The following is a 23,803-nucleotide window of genomic DNA, read 5'->3' as shown; positions in this document are numbered from 1 at the left end:
CCTCATTTTCTCCCTCCCCAATGGAGAAAATTAAGTGTTTTAATTCAACCAGGATCCTTGAAGCACTAACGAAGCATGCTAATTTAGGACGAACAGCACCAGTATGGATTTTTGATAAAAACAGCTGTTAATTTTGCAGAGGAAGTAACTAAATCCGAAGGCTACAAGATACGGCTGTTTGTAGAAGATATGATAAGCTACCAGATGGATCTTAGCAAACAGTCTGAAAGCACTCCAATTTCAGTTCAGTGAGGTGGGAACAGAATAATTTGCATTTTCTGAAGAAATGGGAAAAGCAAAGATTTAATTGTGCTGGAATATGTGCTCAGTGGAAACAGGAAGAAAAGAAGACTAAACTGGAAAGTATCTGACTTTTTTGGGTGTGGTTGTCAGTTTCAGAGGTGCCTGTGCACCTGTGTGTGAGTAACCAATGTTTGAGGGCATGGTTTGAGTTTCCAGCACCTACATCTACCTCCAGAGTCAAGTTCTGTAAAATTCTGGAAGCATTTGGAATCTGAGTCTAGCTGGAGCTAACATTAAAGCTCAGATCACACCATGAAAAACAGGAGTTTTCACAAGTGGCGCATCAATATCACTCTGTCGTTGGTCATTTCCTCAGCTGGTGAGGCTCACTTGACATCAACAAGAAACTGAGCCTTCAATGTATTTGGCCCAATCCTGTGGCACACCCGGCAAACAGAGATTTAGTGGGTGCCTTCTGTGCCGACTTTTAAATGCTTGCTGAAAACTTTTCTATTCCACCAGGCCCATGAAGGCAATTAAAAGTACAGCCCCCCACAAAGGTCTACTGATGTGTCTTTTTAATTTCTTTGTTTTTTGCTTTTAACATGTTTTTTTTAAAAAAAAAGTTTTTGTGATTTTACTGTCTGGTTTTATGTTTTTATAGTGTTGTAAACCACTGTGGTATATATTTATAATACAGCAGTATATGAATAATTTTATAAATAAATAAATAAGCAAATAAATACATAATTATTTTTTTAAAAAATAAATAAATTGTCCAGTAGCACCTTAGAGACCAACTAAGTTTGCTCTTGGTATAAGCTTTCATGTGCATGAACACTTCTTCAGATCCATATCTGAAGAAGTGTGCATGCACATATGAAAGCTTATACCAGGGGTCAGCAAACTTTTTCAGTCATGGGCCAGTCCACCGTCCCTCAGACTATGTGGCTGGTGGCTGGACTATTTTTTTTTTTTTGGGGGGGGGGAGAACGAATTCCTATGCCCCACAAATAACCCAGACATGCATTTTAAATAAAAGCACGCATTCTACTCATGTAAAAACACCAGGCAGGCCCCCAAAATAAACCAGAGATGCATTTTAAATAAAAGCACACATGCTACTCATGTAAAAACGTGCTGATTCCTGGACCGTCCACTGGCTGGATTGAGAAGGCAATTGGGCCACATCCAGCCCACGGGCCTTAGGTTGCCTACCCCTGGCTTATACCAAGAACAATATTTCTCAGATGAAAATAAGAGTCATCTAAGGAAAAGTGGGACAGTCCAGGATCAAATCAGAAACTGTGATGGTTTCAAATCTGGGTGATGGTTTCAAATTGAAACCAGTGATGGTTTCAAATTGAATTACTGGAATTCAATGATGAAGTTATGCTAAACAGGGAACACCACCCCTCCTTTGTCTTCTATCTAAACAAAAACACTCTAAAATCTTTATTATATTTTAGTGAAGAAGAAGAAGAACTCGGTACAATGTGTGTGTGTGGGGGGAGACCAGTACTCACTAAAACGTATGGCTGTATATCTGAGGGCAAAATCTGTCTCTCTTTCAACCTCTGTCAAATCCTTTATGTTTCCTCGATGAGAACAGGCTTGGGGAGTGAGAGCACAACAAGTTCCCTTAGAGGTATATCACATAGCCGTAAAGGTCATAACCGCCTAGTGCAGTTAGCTAGCATGGTATTTAAAGGTTGCTCCCCTCAAGATGCGAGTCTGGAAAGGGCAAAATGGAGCAGGTGGAGACCTTCATTTAGCAGGCGGTTGCTGTGGACTAGAGATGATGACTCATGACACTCAGATCCCACTCATTTGGATCTTTCTTTGCTTAATACAATCATCTTGCATAGTCTTCACATACCTGAGTACAGTGGTACCTTGGGTTAAGTACTTAATTCATTCTGGAGGTCAGTTCTTAACCTGAAACTGTTCTTAACCTGAAGCACCACTTTAGCTAATGGGGCCTCCTGCTGTCGCCGTGCCACCAGAGCATGATTTCTGTTCTTATCCTGAAGCAAAGTTCTTAACCTGAAGCACTATTTCTGGGTTAGTGGAGTCTGTAACCTGAAGCGTATGTAACCTGAGGTACCACTGTACTACAGTCTCAAAGGAAAGAGATCTCAACAGACACACTTTCAATGCAAGCTAAAGGAGCATTGTTTACTAGAATGTCAAGCCAAGTTACATAACATATCCAATTCTGGGTGCCACAATTTAAGAAGGATGTTGACAACCTGGAGTGTGTGCAGAGGAGGGCAACCAAGATGATCAAGGGACTGGAAACCAAGCCTTATTAGGAACGGTTGACAGAGTTGGGTATGTCTAGCCTGGAAAAGAGGAGACAGGAGATACGATAGCCATCTTGTAAAGGGCTGTCACAAGGAAAATGGAGCAAGCTTGTTTGTTTGTCTTCTGCTCTGGAGGGTAGAACTCGAACCAATGGCTTCAAGTTAACAACAAAGGAGATTCTGACTAAACATCAGGAAAAACTTTCTGACAGTAAGAGCTGTTTGACAGTGGAATGGTCTCCCTTGGGATGTTGTGGACTGTCCTTCCTTGAAGGTTTTTAAGGAGAGGCTGGGTGGCCTTCTGTTATGGATGTTTTAGCTGAGATTCCTGCACTGAAGGGGTTGGACTAGATGATTCTATGATTCTATAAAATGCATGTGAAAGGGTGTGAACACTAGGGGCAGCAGAATATTCGGGAGAGGAGCAACCTTCAGATTTATGCCCCGGGTATGCTAGCATGGGAGTATCAGCCACATCTTTAAAGCTCACACTGTGAAAATCTCCAGGCCAGCATAACTACGCAGGGGGCTCTGGAATAAGATTTCACTTTGCACATGATGGGGCAGGCACCATCATCTTGGTCTCATGAACCATGTCCAGACTTATATTTACTTTCATTCTGGGACCTTGAGGTGAATACCACCACTACTACCAATGTTTAGAATGTGAGCAAGTCTACACTAGTGTCAGGGACTGGGCAGAGGAGGAGGACACTGGAGAGGGTATGGTGATGTCAGGGGCTGGCCAGAGGAGTAGTGGTGGAGACCTTCTCCCCATCCTGACCCTTCCAGGGAGGAGGAAGAGGAAGACAGTATATATTTATAACAATGGTTTGCGGGAGGTCACAGCTCAGAGGCAGATGAAGGGAAAAGTTGGAAAATAATGAGAGGAGGAGCAGGCAGCTGGCTGACACGTTGTTACTAGAAAGCATTCCAGACCCACCATCTCCCAGAACCTGGTGAGAGCCTTAAAAGTAGAAGAGCAAAGAGCTCAAAGACAGAGGGCACTTAGGAGCACCCATAGAGGAGATGATGAGGATGACGAATGAGAAAGTGAGAGGGAAGGAAGGGGTTGAGATATCTCTGTAAAGATTGAAATAAAAAAGACCTGTAAGAAACTTTTCCTTGTCTTTATACTTGCCTAGGCAACCAGTTGGGAGCTGCTGACAGCATCCTGTCAACTAGAAATATTGGTTATGGGTATTTTAATGTCTCCTAAGCCATATTTTGCAATGCATTCAGCCTTCCTTTTAGAGACTCACATCTTATATCATACTCTCATCGTTCCACTTGAAGTTGTACATGCAGAGGAGGTCTGCAATCACAAAGTTTGTTCCTATCTACCACCAAACATAGAATCTCCATGTTTATGTGGAAGGCACACTAAGTGCTGAGAGCTATGTCTTCAGTATAATCACTGTGATGATAACATATATGAGAGAGTGCTAGAGGGGAAATAGTTAACTAGGTTGCACAGACAGGGACACAGGTGGAGTCAGTGGGACTATAAAATCAGTTCTGGGAGGAGTTCGTTGGGAGTTGTTGCTGGGTAGTTGGTGGGTTTTAGTGGGTTGGCTGGTTGGGAAAGGCAGTTGGTAATAGAGAGACAGTTAGGGCAGTGGGTTCTTGAGTGAGGGGAGGTAGAAGAGATAGAGAGAGGAAAATAAGACCAAGAAAGTAAAAAGCAGCAATGTTTGGAATGCCATAAAAGTTTTGTTTGTGTCTGAAATAAAATACACTCTTCTTTAATAATTGAGAAGCTGACTTGAGACTGAAGTGATTTTACCAGGGAGGACCTGGTTGGTGGCAGCGGATTAGTGGTGTATGGGTCAACAGTCCGTGAGACGACCGGGGGCTCTGTACGAACGCCACAATCACATGCACCAAAGTCACCCACCAATACACTAAATATTGTGCTATTGTCCCTCCCATATTCACTTTGAGGTTTCACGTTTCTTCATCCATGCCTCCTTACTGCCACCCATCTCAATCCTCAGCTACTTTCACATTTCTGACCAAGATTCTCCCCCTTTCTCTTTACTCCAAATGATCTGCATAACTTCCCATCTCTCCATTTCTCATCTAATCTACTCAGTTCTTATGAAAATAGTGAACAAAATAATTTTGAAAGTATCTCTTGAAATTTGCCCATTATTTCCCATAGTTCAAGAGTTATGTTTCCCATAGACCCCTTAATCATGTGATGTCACCAAAAACAACAACAATAACACATGTACAACAGTTTCCAGGGGTTCGTGAAGGTTCCAGAGTATGCAGAAACAAGAGACCAAGGCCAAATAAGATGCTTGCTTAATTACCACGCAGCTACATAATTGGGCTGGCCCTTTCATTAGACAAGCTGAAGCAGTTGCCTCAGACAACAGAGTCTCTCTTGTTTGCAGCCACCTACCTGCCACCGCTAGAAACTATTTCAAAATATAATTGGAAACTTAAAGGTTGAATCTAAAACCTTGCACTTCAAAAAAGTTTAAAGTAGGCACTCTCCCAGGACACCTTGCCCAGAATGCCTTCCTCACAGTGGCAGAGTGTGCTTTTAAGGTGCCCGGGACATGTGTGAGTGTGTGCATGAGCTGGGGAAACAGGGTGCAGGGTGCAGAGGGCAAATGGAGCTCGCTGTGTGCCAGCCCAGCCCTTGCCACCAACATGACACCAGCCCTGAGCTGCTTTCTGAGGCTGGAATCTGGGGAGGGCGGCGTGAGAAGGATGCAACAAAACGAGGTGGAGAGTAGGGTGATGGAGGAAATAATGTCAGAGCCACTACTGTGCTAAAAAGGGCTAAACATTATTTACATGTAAGTGGAGGGATATGGGCATAGCTGCCAACGTTTCCCATTTTTGAAGGGAAATTCCCTTATTCCGAATAGGATTCCTCACAAGAAAAGGGAAAAGTTGACAGCTATGGATATGAGAGAAGAGGTGTGGGAGCGGCAGAGCTATCTGCCTCAGGTAGCGCTTTTGTCTTGCTCCGGTCCAGGTTACATATCTTGTTTTTCCATAATTAAGTACAAGCTTGAGGGGGCTGATTCTTATTGGGAAGGCAAAGCAGAGGAAGACTTTCCTCTCCCACTGCAACCGGAATTACGTACCCAGTACCATGGCTAGGAGCCTGGGGAGCGGGACAGTCCCTACTGATGTCTAATTTGATCCTAAGGCCATGCCAAATCAGATCAGATTGTGGAAGGTCTGGGATCCACCAAAAATGGATCCAGGATAAGCTAAGACATAGGACGTCTCGCCCTGCCCAGAGTTTGCTGTGTTGCCACATCTGACTGCCAGTGAGTATAATCCACTCTGTGCACCACTGTTGCCCAAAATTCATTGCCATGACTGGGAATTTGCAGATGTGCGATAGCTGCTATGGCAAACAGAAGCATTCTCGTGAAATCACAGAGTATTCATTGACACAGTTGAAATACTTTAAATGTTCCACACCTGAGTCTTCGAACTCGCTATTGTAAGTATTCCAGGTCTCGCTGATGCGAAGCAGGTTCTCTTCCATAGCTTGAATATCCATATATGGACAGTTGCATTCTGGGAATTTGGGCCCACACTGACACCAACAGTCGTTGTCCTTGCAGATAAATTCCCCTTCTGAGTTGCAAGCAATATAGCTCAGAGCTGCCTGCACAAACCGCTCCTGCAAGTAGTCAGGAAGGATCAGCTGAAGACCTTGAGGGAGGAGGAGGAAGAAGAAGACAGAATCCATCTTACTAAACGGGATGGCGTCCTCAAAGCTATTGACAACATCCTTTCTCTAATCAATATGGATAGAAAGCAGTCTTTCGAAAGTATCTACAAAAATTATTAGTCCATGCATGCTGAATAATCATTTGTGACATACAGACAGGGCCAGATTTAGGTTTGATGAGGCCCTAAGCTACTGAAGGTAATGGGGCCCGTTATATGTCCAGCTGTCCTTTGTCAACGTCAAATTGTCGCTGTTTTTTGTGTTGAATATATGCTATGTGGTAATTTATGGACCTAATAGGTATCTAAAGCCATTTGAACATAACAAAATATGTCTTTTATCAAAGTAATTGTTGAACTGAAATTCAACAATTAAGAAATATATTAATAGTGAAATACAATTAAGAAGAAATTGCTGTTTTAGGGGGTTCTTTTTCAAAGTCTGGAACTTATTAATCTGTTTTGCATTACTTTCTATGGGAAAACATGCCTTGGTTTTGGAACGCTTTGGTTTTGGAACAGGCTTCCAGAACGGATTAAGTTTGAGAACTAAGGTACCACTGTATATAGAAATGAGCAAACCAGTGATATTTTAGGGAGCAGGCTAGCAACCGGGGCCCATTACTTACATCATAGGAGCCTATGCAACACAAAACACTGTTGTTGTATGTAGGTTTTATTTTATTTGTTTTTTATCTTATATTTTGGGAAAGTATATCCAGTTTTGTTTTCCTTTAAAAGGGAGTGGGGCCCTAAGCTATAGCTCATTTAGCTTATATGTAAATCCGGCACTGCATACGAATAACCTGATGGGGAGGGGAAACTGGCTGTGTGGAGGTGATTCTGAACTGCCACAGGTGACCAGGCAGGTGGGCCAATGAAATCTTTATAAAAGAAGCTTTATTAATATGCAATGAATGTTTAAGAGCAGTGCACTATTGCCGATGTATCTAACATTCATTATGCTTTTATTTTCCTTTTCAAAGAGATGCTTTTGAAATCAACAAACCTTGTCTGCCAAGACGGGGAATGCCAGGTTGTCTTAACTTTATGTATTTCTCAACTCAATGAAAGAGTCATGTTTCAGGTCGCAGTAACCTGGTCTGTACCCACATTGGTATTACTGATCTAGCAACTATAGCCCTATGCCCACATAGGCAATCCCATGTTCACTGGGGAGCCATTGAATGCTATGTTCACACTTCCAGCCATTCCTTGGCCATTACAACCCCTTTCTTCAAAACCATGTGTTCCACACAGTTGTATGTAACAGAACTCTAAAGCATACACTCACACTTGCATCTAAGGGCTTTGTGCCAACAGAAAACCTGCACAAGTGCGAATCCCAATCACTCAAGAGCCCTTGCATTTGAACAGGAATTCACAGCTCAAAATCACTTTGCAGACATTGCTGAACACAGGGCGAAATTATCAAAGGAAGGGGGTGCAATATTGGGGGCGGGGCTGAAGGCAAGGCCCGGCTCCCTAGGAAACATGGCATTGCCCTACACAAAAGTAACGCAGGATTATGTTTCAGCATGTGCAAAAAGACTTGTTCAGGATGAAATGAAGGTGTGCAAAGAGCCCTTTGTTATCCTACGGCCCTTGTTTCTAGCTTGCTTCCACTTTAGATCAACCCCTTGGTTAGGTCAGATGAAGATCACCTTTATATATCATCTGTCTGTCATCTATCTATCTATCTATCTATCTATCTATCTATCTATCTATATCATCTATCTATCTATCATCTATCATCTATCTATCTATCATCTATCTATCTATCTATCTATCTATCTATCTATCTATCTATCTATCATCTATCTATCATCTATCTATCATCTATCTATCATCTATCTATCTATCATCTATCTATCTATCTATCTATCATCTATCTATCTATCTATCTATCTATCTATCTATCTATCTATCTATCATCTATCATCTATCTAACTATCTATCATCTATCTATCTATCATCTATCTATCTATCATCTATCTATCTTATCTATATCTATCTATCTATCTATCTATCTATCTATCTATCTATCTATCTATCTATCATCTATCTATCTATCATCTATCTATCTATCTATCATCTATCTCTCTCTATCTCTCTCTATCTCTATCTCTATCTCTATCTATCTCTATCTCTATCTCTATCTCTATCTCTATCTCTATCTCTATCTCTATCTCTATCTCTATCTCTATCTCTATCTCTACCTCTACCTCTACCTCTACCTCTACCTCTACCTCTGCCTCTGCCTCTACCTCTACCTCTACCTCTACCTCTATCATCTATCTATCTATCATCTATCTATCTATCTATCTATCTATCTATCTATCTATCTATCATCTATCATCTATCTAACTATCTATCATCTATCTATCATCTATCTATCTATCATCTATCTATCTTATCTATATCTATCTATCTATCTATCTATCTATCTATCTATCTATCTATCATCTATCTATCTATCTATCATCTATCTATCTATCATCTATCTATCTATCTATCTCTATCTCTATCTCTATCTCTATCTCTATCTCTATCTCTATCTCTATCTCTATCTCTATCTCTATCTCTATCTATCTCTATCTCTATCTCTATCTCTATCTCTATCTCTATCTCTATCTCTATCTCTATCTCTACCTCTACCTCTACCTCTACCTCTGCCTCTGCCTCTGCCTCTACCTCTACCTCTACCTCTACCTCTACCTCTACCTCTATCATCTATCTATCTATCTATCTATCTATCTATCTATCTATCATCTATCTATCTATCTATCATCTATCTATCATCTATCAATCATCTATCTTCTATCATTCATCTATCACAGCATGGCAGCTGCTTCCCCCTGCTACAATGTCACAAGACTGAGGAATATGTAGGAATAGCAATAAATATGATAATGAGGGAATGTTGTTGATAATGGCAGTGACTACAGCAACCCAAATATGTGGATAGGACATTCTGCTTCCTGTGAGATGTTGATAGTATAGGAAAGACCCACACAACTGGTGGCATCTACACCAATGTGAAGTATTTACATGTCTACATGTGTTTCACAAATCAATCCAGGTAAGTGGTTGTTGTTGTTTTTAATCAGACAGCTGGAGTGCTTTCCTTTTGTGAAAACGATCAAAGAATGAAGGAGAGTTTAGAACTGGCTTTGTGCTATCTGGAATTGCTGAGCCTAGGTCTCTCTGCTTTGCTGTGTTTTGACGCACGGGCCTTTGCACCAGGATTTCTCTCTTGATCACGGCAGTCAAGAAACATTTGCAGGCAGCAATGCACAGGGAGCAATGCAAACTAAATAGGGAGTAAATCAATTCAATTCAAGGATATAGTATATATTAGCAGGTATCATCCTTCCAGCTCATCACATCTAGTGCTTTCTAATATAATGAAGGTGTTTACAAATGACTGGGAGCCAAATTCTTTGAGACAGTTCCATCAAAGTACTTGGCCTTTAAGCTGCTTTAGTTCCATTCAGTTATATCTGTTGTCTCCCTCTTCATCTAGGTTGTAGGGTTAATGGGGTTTAGGGTGGAGGAGGGAGGCAATGGCACCCCTACGCCCTATATGTATTTTCCGTTGTGAATGCAACCCCTTTTCTCTGGGTCTCCTTATGAGTTTCGAGGTATATGGTGGTGTCCTCCTGGGATGGTACCACTTCAAAATACAAGAGGGAGGATCACAAAAAAAAAAACCCAGATGTGGAAGGACAGCAAGCCAGAGAGAATACTATTATTTCATTTGTTTATTTACTTAGCACTTCAAAACTGCTTAATATTAAATCCCTAAGAGATATGCACAAAATAACATAAAAACATAACAACAAAATAATGTAACAAAAATAACATAAAAACTAACAATACAAGAGTATACCAAAAAGAAGAAAACAATGTTATATAATCTGGAAGAGGTAAAATCAGGAATTCAGGGAAAAACAAAGTCTGATCTTATGGATCAGGAAAGTCTTCACAAGACATGTAATGAAAATATTTTAAAAGTCCGAAAACCACATGGCTCCTGTTCATAACAAAACCACAGCTGAGGCTGTGCTCCCCCCTCTCTCTCAACTTCACTTGCCATCTATCTATATATGTAAAGGTAATTTTTTTGTGGGGGAGCATAGTAAACTTGGGACTGTGTGTTACCCTTTACTCACCAAGGCAACATTGACTATGAAATGGTTTAAAAAGGCAGTTCTGTGTGCCATAATTTTTCAGTAGGAATCCAACGGCATGTATCAAAACAGGTCTGTGATTGATGTAACAACCAATTTCCTAAGCATTTTACTGACAAATATTATGTCAAGCGCAGGGAGAGCAGCTTCCGAACGGCAAATAATTTCCATAAACACAGTGGAGATATGAGCCCCAATGAAAATGACAGGATCATCTATCAAACTGTTATATGCCCCAAAATATCAGGCGTACAATGTGATATTCAAGATAGGCTGTCCTATTATGTGAGAAGTGGAAGGGGAGGGTGGATGTTGAGCTTATACGTCAATTCGGTGGGAAGATAATTCTCACTGCCTGTCCCAAGAGCCAAAAAGAGTTATTTTCAGGCAGCCCACATTCCAAAGCAGCAAAGGTTTCAGCACCAGGAACAGCTCCATTTGGATGATGGTGACAGAGGGTGCTTTCAGGAGAAAGTCTCACGCCATCAAAAGCTTTCACAGAAGGAGCCCAAGCAGATGTGAAATTTTGTGGGAAGCTAAAAGAATTTCAAGAAGCTTAGCACAAATTATCAGAGGTTTAAAAATAATCTCTGTAGCTGTAACCAGCAACCAAGGAAGAACATACTGAAAAGGAGAATGCAAACAACCAGAGCCTTTGTTTCACATTTCCCATTGCTATTTTCTTCCCGTGATCCTCTAGGTGTTTTAGCTTGATCTGTGTCTGTTTCCCCTTCCTTGAGATTATATGGGTATTTTAGCTTGATGGTAGCTGGTAGCACAAGGATGAGTATCTCTATCACCTACAGGCGAACACAAAATCATTTAGCTCACTATTAAGTGGTTCACTTGCCAGCAATTGCCACTGACAACAGAATCATAGAACTGTAGAGTTGGAAGGGACCCTGAGGATCATCTGGTCTAACCCCCTACAATGCAGACATATGCAGTTGTCCCATATGGGGATCAAACCTGCAACCTTGGCGTTATCAGTAGCATGCTCTAGCCAACTGAGCTATCCTAGCTCTAGGATTATATAGCAAGGAAACTACCCCACTGTTCAAAGGAGATTAGATAGATAGATAGATGATAGATAGATAGATAGATAGATAGATGATAGATAGAAGATGTCACGGCCACCCAGGACGGGTCCCAGCTCACAAGAGACCTCACTCCGTTGCAGTTTATTTACAGGAAAAGTTTATTGAAGATTTCTGCTTCTCGTACAGTTCAGCATCGTGGCCGTACGTCTGTCACGTTAGACCGCTGAAGTCCCCTCTGACTCCTCCCCTCTTCCACACCAACTTAATAGCCTGGCTCTAGACCACCTCTTCCTCTCCTTTCTTTTCCGCAGGGTCTTCCTGCCCCCCTGGGTTCCCTCTCTCCGTGACTCGCCTGAGGCTGAATCCTCTGCCGCCTCTTCCCCCCTCCTTCTGGCTTTAGGGCCGGGCTCCTCCCCTGAGCTCTCTCCACTTCCGCGCGCCTCTACGTTTGAACTTGGCGCGCGTACGTTGCTGCTGACCTTTCTTTCGACCGCTACACCACCCCTTGTTCTGCTCTCCACCCTTTCCGGCTGAACACCTTGCTCCAACCCCCTTTCTCTGTTCTCTCCTAATCCTGCTCCCTCCGAGAGGCTGACGACTCCACCCCCTTTACTCCGTTCCGGCTGAGACGCCTCTTGCTGCGTCTGTCTTCCACTGGGCTCCTCTCCGCTTCTCCCTTCTCCTCCCTTTTTCTTGATTAAGGTAACCCCCTTTTGAGAATCCTCTGACTCGCTGCTCAGACTCGTGGATTCCCTCAGAATTCCGTCATCTTCTTCCTCATCCTTCTGCCCCTCCTCCCACTCGCTCTCCGTCTCCTCTGTCATCTCCTCCTCTCTCCCAGAAACCCTGACATCCATCCCCCCCTCGAAGCCCCCCCTTCCCCCCTCCCGCTCGCCGGGTGCAGGTTGAGGAAAACGTGGTTCTTCCGGGGTCGGTTCAGGATACAAGTTGTCCACTTCAACGTTCTCCTCTGTCATCTCCGTATATGTGTGTTCGAACTCGGGTTCCCCACCCACAGACCTCACAGTCTCTTCCTCCATCACTGCTTCTCCTGGCGCTGCCTGCCAAGGACCTACCATCCATCTCTGACTCCATGCCTCCCTTGGCTGATCCACCCACCAACAAGGGCCTGTCTCCTCCCCCCCCAGTCTCGGATCCCTGGTCGGGCTTGTTTCGGGCGTATGGCCCTCGGGTGAGGAGAAACCCTTGAACGTGCTGTCTGACAAAGTGGGCGTGAAAAGCCAATCATCAAAATACTCCTCGGGCATGGGCTTGTGCGGAAAAAGTGCATGGAACTCCTCCTTCAACAGGGGTTCGTCCAACGCGTAACCCGGCACCCAGCTATTGGCAGAGGCCGGAGTGCCTTCCCTGGCTAGAAAATATTCAACTCCCTCCTCCCCCCATCTCGAGTCCAGTATCTCTGTGACCTCGTTAAGAGGTTCTGGTCTTGGCGATTCCCCCCCCTCAGGCGCCCTCCTACGTGGCTCTGGGAGTGCTCCTGACTCTTGAAACCTGTGTGGGGTTTTGTAGGGAGTGAGCACCGACCTATGAAAGACCGGGTGCACCCTGGAACCCTCCGGAAGGGCTAGACGAAAAGCCACCGGATTGATCTTAGCCTCAACTTGATATGGCCCTAGCTGCCTGTGTCCTAACTTCTTCTTGGCCAATGACCTGGCCGGCATCGCGTGGGCTGCTAACCACACCCAGTCCCCAATCTGGATGTCCTCTCCCGCCCTCCTGTGCTTATCGGCCTGCACCTTATACGCCTGTTTTGCCAGCTCCAAATGTCTCCGCAGCTCCTCGTGCACCTCTTGCAACTCCGCTGCAAACTGGTCGGCATCTTGAGGCCCCCCCCCTCCTGGTGCCGCAAATCTCGGGAAGGTTCTGGGATGACGGCCATTGTTCGCGAAGAAAGGCGTCACCCCGGTGGATGCGTGTTTCGTGTTGTTGTAGGCGAATTCAGCCATCGGCAGATAGTCCACCCACGCCGCAGGTCGCTGGTTGGCGTAGCACCGCAGGTACTGCTGCATGATCGCGTTGACCCTCTCCGCTTGACCGTTGGTTTGTGGATGTCTCGCCGATGTCAGGTTGATTTTGACGTGCAAGATGCCCAGAAGCTTTCGCCAGAAAGTGGAAACAAACTGGCGCCCCCTGTCGGACAAGACGGACTGCGGAAGTCCATGCACTCTGAAGACGTGATCGATGAAGAGCTTTGCGGTCTGTTCTGCCGTCGCCACCTTGGCACAAGGGATGAAATGCGCCATCTTGGTGAACAAGTCCACCACCACTAACACCGCCGTCTTACCTCTGGAGCTGGGCAGGTCCGTAACAAAGTCCAACGCTACCCTCTCCCACGGTTGCTGCGGTGTCTCCAGCGGTTCTAGCAATCCCGCCTGCTTCTGGTGCACTGGTTTGGACCTCTGGCAGATATCACACCTGGCGACGTAGTCCGCCACCTCTCCTCTCATCTGGGGCCACCAAAAGTCTCTAGCCACCAACTCCATCGTCTTCTCTTTGCCGAAATGGCCTGCACTAGGGGCGTCATGCAATTGTTGCAGAACCTTGGCTCGAAGATCGTCGGTGGGCACGTAAAGGGCACCCTTACGAGTCAAAAGTCCATCTTGCAATTGGAACTCATCGTTGTCTCGCGACCCTCCGCGTAGCTCCTCCATCTTGGACTGTGCAAACTGATCCCTTTGCAACGCGCGTCGCACCGCGTCCAGGTCGACTGCGATGGTAGCGCACGTCCACGCCTGCGGTGCGAAAATGTGCTTTGCTGCGATTGGAGCTGCTTCCTCCAAGTATTGCGGCTTTCGGGACAGCGCGTCTGCAATAACATTGGAGTCTCCTGGGATGTATTCTATTTTGAAGTCGAAATCCGCAAAGAACTCCGCCCAGCGCATGTGTCGCTGGGTCTGTAACTTAGCCGTCCGCCAATACTCTAAGTTCTTGTGATCCGTGCGGACTTGCACCGTGTGCTTGGCTCCTATTAAGAAGTGTCGCCACGCTTTGAAAGCTGCATGAATGGCCAACAACTCCCTGTCCCATATGGTATAATTGCGCTCCGTCTTGCTGAGCTTCCGGGAGTAGAACGCACCCGGTCTCCAGTTGCCTTGTGAATCCTCTTGCAAAAGAACGGCCCCAACCGCTCTGTCTGACGCATCGGTCTCTACCCGCATGGGTCTGCCGGGATTCACGTGGAGCAGCTGCTCTTCGGAGGCGAAAAGACCTTTAAGCGTCCGGAAGGACCGCTCCGCTTGTTCGGTCCAGACGAACTTCTTCTTCTTGGAACTGAGGGTGTCAGTGATAGCCGCCGTCGCGTTCGCAAAACCTTTAATAAACTTGCGGTAAAAATTGGCAAAGCCGATGAACCTCTGGACCTCTTTCCGATTTCGAGGGCTTTTCCAGTCCAACAGCGCTTGAACCTTAGCCCTGTCCATGGCCAGTCCCTCGTCGGACAACTTGTAGCCAAGGAAATCAACCTCTCTGACATCAAACTGGCATTTCTCCAACTTGGCGTACAGCCTGTGGTCCTTCAGCCTCTGCAGGACCTCCCTCACGTCCTTATCGTGATCCTCCGGCGATTCCGAGAAAATCAGGATATCGTCGAGAAAGCAGACACACTTCTTGTAGAGGAGACCTGCTAGCACGTGGTGCATAAATGCTTGAAAAACGTGGCTGCCATTTTGGAGACCGAAAGGCATGACTCTGTATTCGTATGTGCCCAGAGGGGTGAACATGGCGGTCTTCCACTCATCTCCTTTCCGGATGCGGATGAGATTGTAAGCTCCACGTAGGTCCAGCTTGGTGAAAATCTTGCCCCTCCTGACGGTCGCTAAAAGGTCGTCAATCTTGGGCATGGGGAAAGCTTTGGGCTTAGTCAAGCTGTTTATGAACCTGTAATCCACTATAAGCCTTTTTTGGGGCGTGTTTTTCTTCTTCACAAAGAACACAGGGCTGCCACCCGCTGCTTTAGATTCCTGGATGAAACCTCGCTTGAGGTTATGGTCTATGAACTCCCGAAGCTCTTGCATCTCGTCTTCCGACATGGAGTACAGCTTGGCAGCAGGCAGTTGCGCCCCTGGCACTAAATCAATCGCGCAGTCGTAAGGTCTGTGAGGCGGCAACTTGTCAGCTTCCTTCTCACAGAAAACCTCCAAGAAGTCCTGGTACTTGTGAGGCACTGTTTGCACCATACCCAGATGCAACTGCTGCTCGGCTTCTCCTCCCTGATCGGTCTGAAAGCAATGCTGAGCACAATACGATGAACAAAAGGTGATCTGCCGCTGGTACCACGCAACCGCGGGACTGTGCCTCTCCAGCCAACTCATGCCTAACACGATGGGTGTGTCCGATAAGTGGGTGACATTGAAACTAATAAGTTCTCGATGGTTGCCAATCTGCATCATCATGGGAGGGGTTTGCTGCACCACTTGCCCCCCCAGCAACTTCCTGCCGTCTACCGTGACCACGTTTAGAGGCGTCGTTGCAGGCAGGAGCGCCATGTTGTGCTGCTTAACGAACTGCAGTCCCACGAAGTCGGCGTTGCTTCCCGAATCGATCGTTATTGGAACCTCGAGGAGTCTCCCATCAGGCAACTGGAGTGTTGCTGTGAGCAGAACTGCCGGTCTGGGAGGCAAAGGGTCCACGCTCTGCAGTGATGCTGGGGGCTTGTCTACAGATCCGCCTGGCTGAGCCCCAGTAGCTCTGCTTCCAGCCAGGCACTGTCGTTTCCCTGAAGCTGCTCCCCTGGTTGCACCTCTGCTGTCACAGTTGCCAGTGCTGCAGTGTGCTTCTGGAGCCTCTGGGGGCACTCTTTCGCCATATGGTGCGCACTGTCACAGATGTAACACTTCCTGGTTCCTCTAGGAGGCTTCGCTTTGGCTGCACCAGGGACAGGGCTCTGGGATGGCTTCTGAGCCCTAGCACCACCAATCTCCATTGGCTCCTCGCTGTCCTTCCCCATTGGCGAGGGGTGCGCACGGCTGAAATCCCTGTGCACAAAAGGGAGAGTCCTCGCTTGCGCACGCGCTTGGGGCCCGTCCTCCTCGTGCCACGGACGTCCCTCATGTCGAATTCCAATAGCTAAAGCCCGTTGCACCACGTCTTCTAGGGTCTGGGGTCTGTCCCCCCTAGCGATCTCATCCTTGATGGGGGGGCTCAATCCCTCCCAAAAAAGATCTCTGACCGGCTTACTGTCCTTTGGCCAATCTAAGGCGGTGAGCAATGCAAAAAATTTAGAGTGGTATTGGCGCACAGTCGCTTTCCCCTGCCTCAGCCCGTGCATTTGACGGCGCGCAATGTCCACATCCACAGAGGATTGAAAACAAGAATCCATCGCTTTGATGAACGCAGTTGAATTGCGACGGGCCGGTCCATCTTCGCGCCACAGATTGCGTAGCCAAGCCCTGGCCTCCCCATGCAGGTGCGAAACAATGAACCCCACTTTCTCCTCCTCATCTTTAAAATCGTGACGGAGTAAATGCAGTGCATATACGACGTCCGCTCTGAAATTGGGATAGTCTTGCAAGTTGCCATTAAAATGCGGAACCAGGGCACCCCCCCTCCGTCCAAGCGCAATGCCCTCCGCTCTGGAACCTGGGGCCCCCGCCCTGTCCGCGTGTTCCCACCTTGCCTGCAAATCCTGGCACGTCTTCTCCAAGTCGTCATTCTTCTTCTGCGAAGCAATGACTGCCGATGTGAGAGCGGTAACCTGATCCCGCAGTGCAACCAGCTGCTCCTCAGCGCTCATGGCTGCTCCCGTTCGTGAGCTTCGCAAAAAAAATTTTTTGCTTTCTGAGAGGGGACTTACTGTCACGGCCACCCAGGACGGGTCCCAGCTCACAAGAGACCTCACTCCGTTGCAGTTTATTTACAGGAAAAGTTTATTGAAGATTTCTGCTTCTCGTACAGTTCAGCATCGTGGCCGTACGTCTGTCACGTTAGACCGCTGAAGTCCCCTCTGACTCCTCCCCTCTTCCACACCAACTTAATAGCCTGGCTCTAGACCACCTCTTCCTCTCCTTTCTTTTCCGCAGGGTCTTCCTGCCCCCCTGGGTTCCCTCTCTCCGTGACTCGCCTGAGGCTGAATCCTCTGCCGCCTCTTCCCCCCTCCTTCTGGCTTTAGGGCCGGGCTCCTCCCCTGAGCTCTCTCCACTTCCGCGCGCCTCTACGTTTGAACTTGGCGCGCGTACGTTGCTGCTGACCTTTCTTTCGACCGCTACACCACCCCTTGTTCTGCTCTCCACCCTTTCCGGCTGAACACCTTGCTCCAACCCCCTTTCTCTGTTCTCTCCTAATCCTGCTCCCTCCGAGAGGCTGACGACTCCACCCCCTTTACTCCGTTCCGGCTGAGACGCCTCTTGCTGCGTCTGTCTTCCACTGGGCTCCTCTCCGCTTCTCCCTTCTCCTCCCTTTTTCTTGATTAAGGTAACCCCCTTTTGAGAATCCTCTGACTCGCTGCTCAGACTCGTGGATTCCCTCAGAATTCCGTCATCTTCTTCCTCATCCTTCTGCCCCTCCTCCCACTCGCTCTCCGTCTCCTCTGTCATCTCCTCCTCTCTCCCAGAAACCCTGACAGAAGATTATAGATAGATATAGATAGATAGATAGATAGATAGATGATAGATAGAGATAGATAGATAGATAGATAGATAGATAGATAGATAGATAGATAGAGATAGATAGATAGATAGATGGATAGATATAGATAGATGATAGATAGATATAGATAGATGATAGATAGATAGATAGACAGATAGATAGATAGATAGATGATTGATAGATGATTGATAGAAGATAGATAGATAGATAGATAGATAGATAGATGATAGATAGATAGATAGATAGATAGATAGATAGATAGATAGATGATAGATAGATCAGTTGCCCTTCCACTTTTGCTCTTGGCCCTGTCCACACCAACATGTGGCCCCCAGAAGCTTGCTGGTAAAGAAATGTGGCCCTTGGAATCCCCAAACCTGATCGACACCAGCTCTAACCCAAGAAGTTCCACAAATTTCACAGGCCTGGCTTTTCCAATGTGACAAAAAATGCACATAAACACATACTCTCCACTCACTAGTTTAAGATCAATGGAATGTATTGCTCAGGAAGAAGTTTTCAAAAAATAAAATAAAATGACAAATATCCCTATAAACATCTTCCTACAAGAAATTAACAAAATTCCACCCACGTACCTTGCAACTGAATCTTATTTTCCGGACTCTGTACCAGAACAGAACTGACAGAATCTAGGTTGTCATAGTTACTGCAGCCAAGAGGACCAGTCCGGGTTTCTGTTACCTAGTGAGTAAGGGAATGGAAAACCATTTGCTATATTATACAGAACAAGCTAAGTTTCCTTTTAAAAACACCTAGCACAGTGCAGCAATAGAATTCATTTTCATATATACAAGCGGTGTGACATTTTTACCTGGACAGATGCTTTTTTTAAGCAGCCCCTTTCACAGACAGCAGCCTTATTTGCCATATCAGATCACCGTATTTTATAGAGATGAAATTCAATGGTAATTTTAGCAAAATCTTGGGAATTGCATTTTTGTAGGGCTGTGTGAAAACCTACCCCCTCCCCAAACCCTCCACATGATATTCAGGGGTGATGTAACAGGGGATAATTTCATTACATATTTGCTGGGGGTGTAGAATTCAACAGTCTGGTTGAAAGAATGGCCTCAGAAAACTACTCAACTACACTTCTGAGATTTTTCAACTTGTTTAATACAGTATGAAAACATATTATTGGTTCCAATTGGTGGGTAAAGGGAGCAATAAGCTAAGAGAGGAGGACTAGATGAACTTGGGGCAGACTATATCTAAGCCAACATTTCTTGGATAGCTCAGTTGGTTAGAGCGTGGTGCTGATAACACCAAGGCTGCAGGTTCAATCCCTGTAAGGAACAGCTACAGTTTCCAGGAATCTTTAGGGGGAGCCATAATAGTTAAAGTAGTAAAAATGTACTTTAAATGAATGATGTGGATGCAACCAGTATTTGGCCTAGGTCACTTAGAAGGTTTCAGGGCTCAGTGGGGATTTGAACCCTGGTCTCCCAGTCCAAGATCAACACTCTAATCACTATGCCACACTGGCTCAGTATATTGAACAATAATAAAACTAAATCCACAGTTGTATTCCAGTTTTTTCATACTACTCACAGGCAACAAAACAGGCAAAGTCACTTTGCTGAATATTTGGGTTGGGTGAAATTCTCCAGTTCAGGAGGAGTTTGGTGTGTGTGTGTGGTGTGTGATTTATCTGATTTTTTTTCATGAGAAATTTTTACTTACTTCTGAATTATTGTGTTTCATACTTTTTCCAACATTTGAGGTTTTACTTTGAAATTTATAAATATTTTAAACAACATGAACAAAGTAAAGCAACCAAAGCTCAACATTTATTTATTTATTTTTAAAACCATTTAATTTCAGTGAGGAATGTTTTAAGCATGTATAAAAACTTTGCACTGAAATCAATGGGACTTCCAATTGTTCAGTTTGGGCTGGATTATACCATTGAATTTTAAATCTGCAAGATTTAACATAATCTACAAATGTTAAATATACAAATTTAAATGGGTTGGATTCAGATTTGCTTAATTGGTCTTAGTTCCCACAAAAACCAATGGGAGTTAAATTAAGCCACAACTAATTTGTCCTGCTGGTTTCTAGTATACATAAATTCAGATGGTTTGCAGTATAACACATGTTGGCTCAGAAGTAACTCCTACTAAATTCAGAGGCACAATCTCAAAAGACACAAGGGGACAGTTGTGGAAATGGATGCATGTTTAAAGATGATCCCCTGTATCCCTTCATTTTACTATCTAAGTCTTAAGAATGTATTAAATCCATATTTTGATGTAATCATGGAACCCATACAAATACTGTACAGACCAACCTCAGTTCTTGGCAATGATATCAGTGACTGCTACAATGGCCTGAAAGCTGGGAGGTTTACCATAGACAAATGACTCCAGTTCAATTTTTTTACCCTCCCTTATCCATTATGGTCAATAGGGTGTCCCATGAGACGCAATGCAATTTCATTTGATACAAGAACAGCTTTAGAATTGCTAATTACTGAAATGGTTGCGTATACCACAAAGTCTAAGAGTTTGGTCAATGTGAAAATCTGTTTCCAGTATGACTTTTCCCCTTGACAAAACTACAAAATGAATGTTTGTGTATTTCAAAACAGAATTTGCATCCCCTGGTGAATCTATTACTGTAAGACCTACAGTTTAAATTTTGAGAACTGTCTTTATTATAACATTTATTATCTTGATACCAGTAATAGAGCTTCAGTTGTGTGTGCTTGTGTGTATGGACAGTAGCTTAAGCAATACACAATGATTCTTGCAATATCTAGGTTTCAGGCATGAAATTCAAGTTTTGGGTACAAAATGTGTTCATTTATTGCTCTTGAGAGTCTTTGCAGAAACCAAAGAACACCCTCACACAACGTTCAACATCAAATCAATATTTCAGATTGTGCAAGTTAAGCACTATAAAGCACTTTGTACAATTAAATGTCTGATGAAATCACTGCCAAACGCAAACAAATTCTGATCATATAGTCCACACATTTGTTTCTGCAAACTTTCATGCTGTGAAAACCGGTCTTAAGAAATCCAGCTTGAATTTATCTTGAATGTTCATTGACAACCTAAGCAGGAGACCCTGTAATATATGCAATGAGTCAGAGGGAGTTTTCCTGAGATGCAATGTCCACCTAAAAAGAAAGGAATTTCATTTTCCTCAGATAGAGTCGAATATGGGAAGGAAAACTAACGTCTAGTGTCCAGCCTTACCTCCTTACATGTTTCTCTTTTTGATTGTCCTGGAAGTTCCAAAATGCAAAACAAAGCAATGCAAAAAACAAAAAACTACTTAGAAGAAGCATGGCAAAATTGGCACTACAAACAGGTGCTTGCGATAGATGGCTTTTCAAGCATTCTACCTTCAGGGCATTATCTCAATTTGCATACTGAGGAATGCCCAGAAATTTGCCCTGGAACCACAACATGTTGCAAAGAATTCTGAGCACAGCAGAGAGGGGGGAAGAGTACTTTACTTCTTTCATGTGTTTCTTCTCATTTGTCATTGCAGAACCCCAAGTAAGCTTTGGAAGAATGCCAGGCTTTCCTGAACACACTTTGAAAATCACTGCACTAGATAAACCAACCCTGTGACAATATGTGTTAAACAATAGTTATACTGTACTGCCCAATTAAGCAGAAGTAATCCTCTTCTGCAAATGTAAGGCTAGTGTCAATGGTCTAATTTGGACATAATGCTAAACTATAATTTGGTACGAGATGCAAAAAGCTCCTCCTCCACTGTTCTCCTGTAGCAGGGGTCGGCAACGTGCGGCCCATGGGCTGGATGCGGCCCACAAAGACCATTTTACTGGCCCCCGAGCCGCCCTTGAACTGAGCCGCCCGCTCAGTGAGTCCCCTGCGTGCTGTGCTAAACTGGTGTAGCACGGTGCAGGGACTTGCCAAGCAGCACCAGAAATTGCATCTGCACATGCGCAGATGTTGGAAATCACACCTGCGCATGTCCACATGCCAGAAATCGCTTCTGCACAGGCATGATTTTCGGCATCTGGGCATGCACAGAAGCGAATTCTGGTGTTGCTCTGCGGCAGTGTGACCCACAAACGATCTCTGTGGGAGTGATCCAGCCCATGGCCGGTAAACCTTGCCGACCACTGTCCTATAGCATGGTTGTGAGATTGGAAGTATTTACTTTAGTTTTTAACTAACCACAGTTTGTCATAATATCCAAACCAGTAAGTGTAGTGAGTTTTAATTATGGTTTATATTTGAATGAGCCAGGATTAGAAATCACAGTTTGAAGTTGGCTTGCTTGGGCAAACCATGATTAAAACTAACCACAATCTATCCTAGTCCAGACATAACAACAAACCGTAGTTGACAATAAGAAAAAATGTTCATGGCTGATGGGGGGGCAGGATTCTACAAATCATTAAAACATAGTTTATTATGTCCAAACAAGATGTCTGATTTTACTTGTACATCTTATGCCACGATCAGTCTACTAGACTTTAAGATGCTACAAAAGTATCTGTTGTTATCCCCGGCTGCCTGTTGCAAATAAGCATTACAAATCAAAAACGAAAATAGAATTTAAAAGCAAAACTGGAGTGCAGCAGAATTTGGTCGATAAGGACCTCCTATTGGCAGCTGGAGAAAAGCAGCAGTTGTGGTCAGACTTTATGAGGTGTATTTGTCGCCAATGGGTAATGTGGTCTGGTTATTGGATATTTGCAATGGCCTTAGGGATTGGTTGCAGATGTGAGCAGTTTGGCAGTGAGTTTGCGGAGAGGGGCTGACTCAGGTGGTGGATAAGGCATTGGATTGGATCCCTAGTCAAGGTGGACAGGGGTGTGTCTTGGGAGCCCTACCTCCACTCCAAGGAATCAGGGGATTCCATTAAAGGGATCCAGAGGGAGATCTTTGGTCTAGACGCCAAGACAGGTGCCTGATCGGTCAAAGCACTCCCAAAATGGTGACCTTGGAAGGGTAACCTTGATTTGATGTATGTCATAGGGTGGCAGGGTGACCCTGCCAATAATCAGCCAGCAGACAGGCTCGTTGGTACAGGATACACACCCAATGCCTGCACCAAAACCAGCTAACATCTGTTATCAATGCACTAGTAGCCTGTTTAGCCCCAGAAATGGTTGTCCTGTGTTTATTGCAACTTCCCAAGCCCTTACCCCTGGCCCATGGCTTCACTGCACCTGGATTTGCAATGGTCTACTTTGACGAAGTAAACGGCATTTCCGTGCACTGCTCTGGTTTCACCAGAAGCGGCTTGGTCATGCTGGCCACATGACCCGGAAAAACTGTCTGCGGACAAATGTCGGCTCCCTCGGCCAGTAAAGCGAGATGAGCGCCGCAACCCCAGAGTCGTTTGCAACTGGACTTAACGGTCAGGGGTCCTTTACCTTTACCTTTTTACCTTGACATAGTAGGTCTATTCCAATTTACAACGACCTCTTGCAGCAACCCCCCCCCCCATATGAACAGCTTAGTTGGATCAGATCAAAGATGAGTCTAAAACAGTGCTCAGTTTCCAACAGAGAGTGGACATTCAAATAGATGTCTCTAAAAACAGAGGTGCTCAACATTTTTGTTATCCAGCTTTGCAACTTCCCAGAGACCTTTGTCTGACCACTACTAGAAAAAGACTGCTACAGTAACTGGATCTTTGCTCTGACCCAGTCCTTAGGATTTCTCCCTTTTTCAAGAGTCATCTACCTTTA

At 44.9% G+C, this 23,803-nt stretch overlaps 1 protein-coding gene and 1 long non-coding RNA gene across 3 annotated transcripts in view; one reads left to right on the top strand and one right to left on the bottom strand.

Moving 5' to 3' along the window:
• LOC309371915 overlaps positions 1-23,803 on the top strand; it is a 399,586-nt gene that overhangs the window by 124,797 nt on the left and 250,986 nt on the right. The window lies entirely within an intron of this gene.
• The window catches only part of BRINP3 (BMP/retinoic acid inducible neural specific 3), a 264,203-nt gene that overhangs the window by 64,427 nt on the left and 175,973 nt on the right, over positions 1-23,803 (bottom strand). For both annotated transcript variants that reach the window (XM_081914847.1, XM_081914848.1), the window contains exons 5-6: positions 18,690-18,795; positions 6,003-6,239 (exon numbers count right to left, since the gene is read on the bottom strand). In XM_081914847.1, coding sequence (XP_081770973.1) covers positions 6,003-6,239; positions 18,690-18,795 — 343 coding nt within the window. The remainder of the gene's footprint in view (positions 1-6,002; positions 6,240-18,689; positions 18,796-23,803) is intronic.

This window comes from Podarcis melisellensis, assembly GCF_964234715.1.
Source record: "Podarcis melisellensis genome assembly, chromosome: 6".
NCBI lineage: Eukaryota > Metazoa > Chordata > Lepidosauria > Squamata > Lacertidae > Podarcis > Podarcis melisellensis.
The sequence above is the reverse complement of the archived record's forward strand: the minus strand, read 5'-3'. Positions and strand labels throughout refer to the sequence as shown.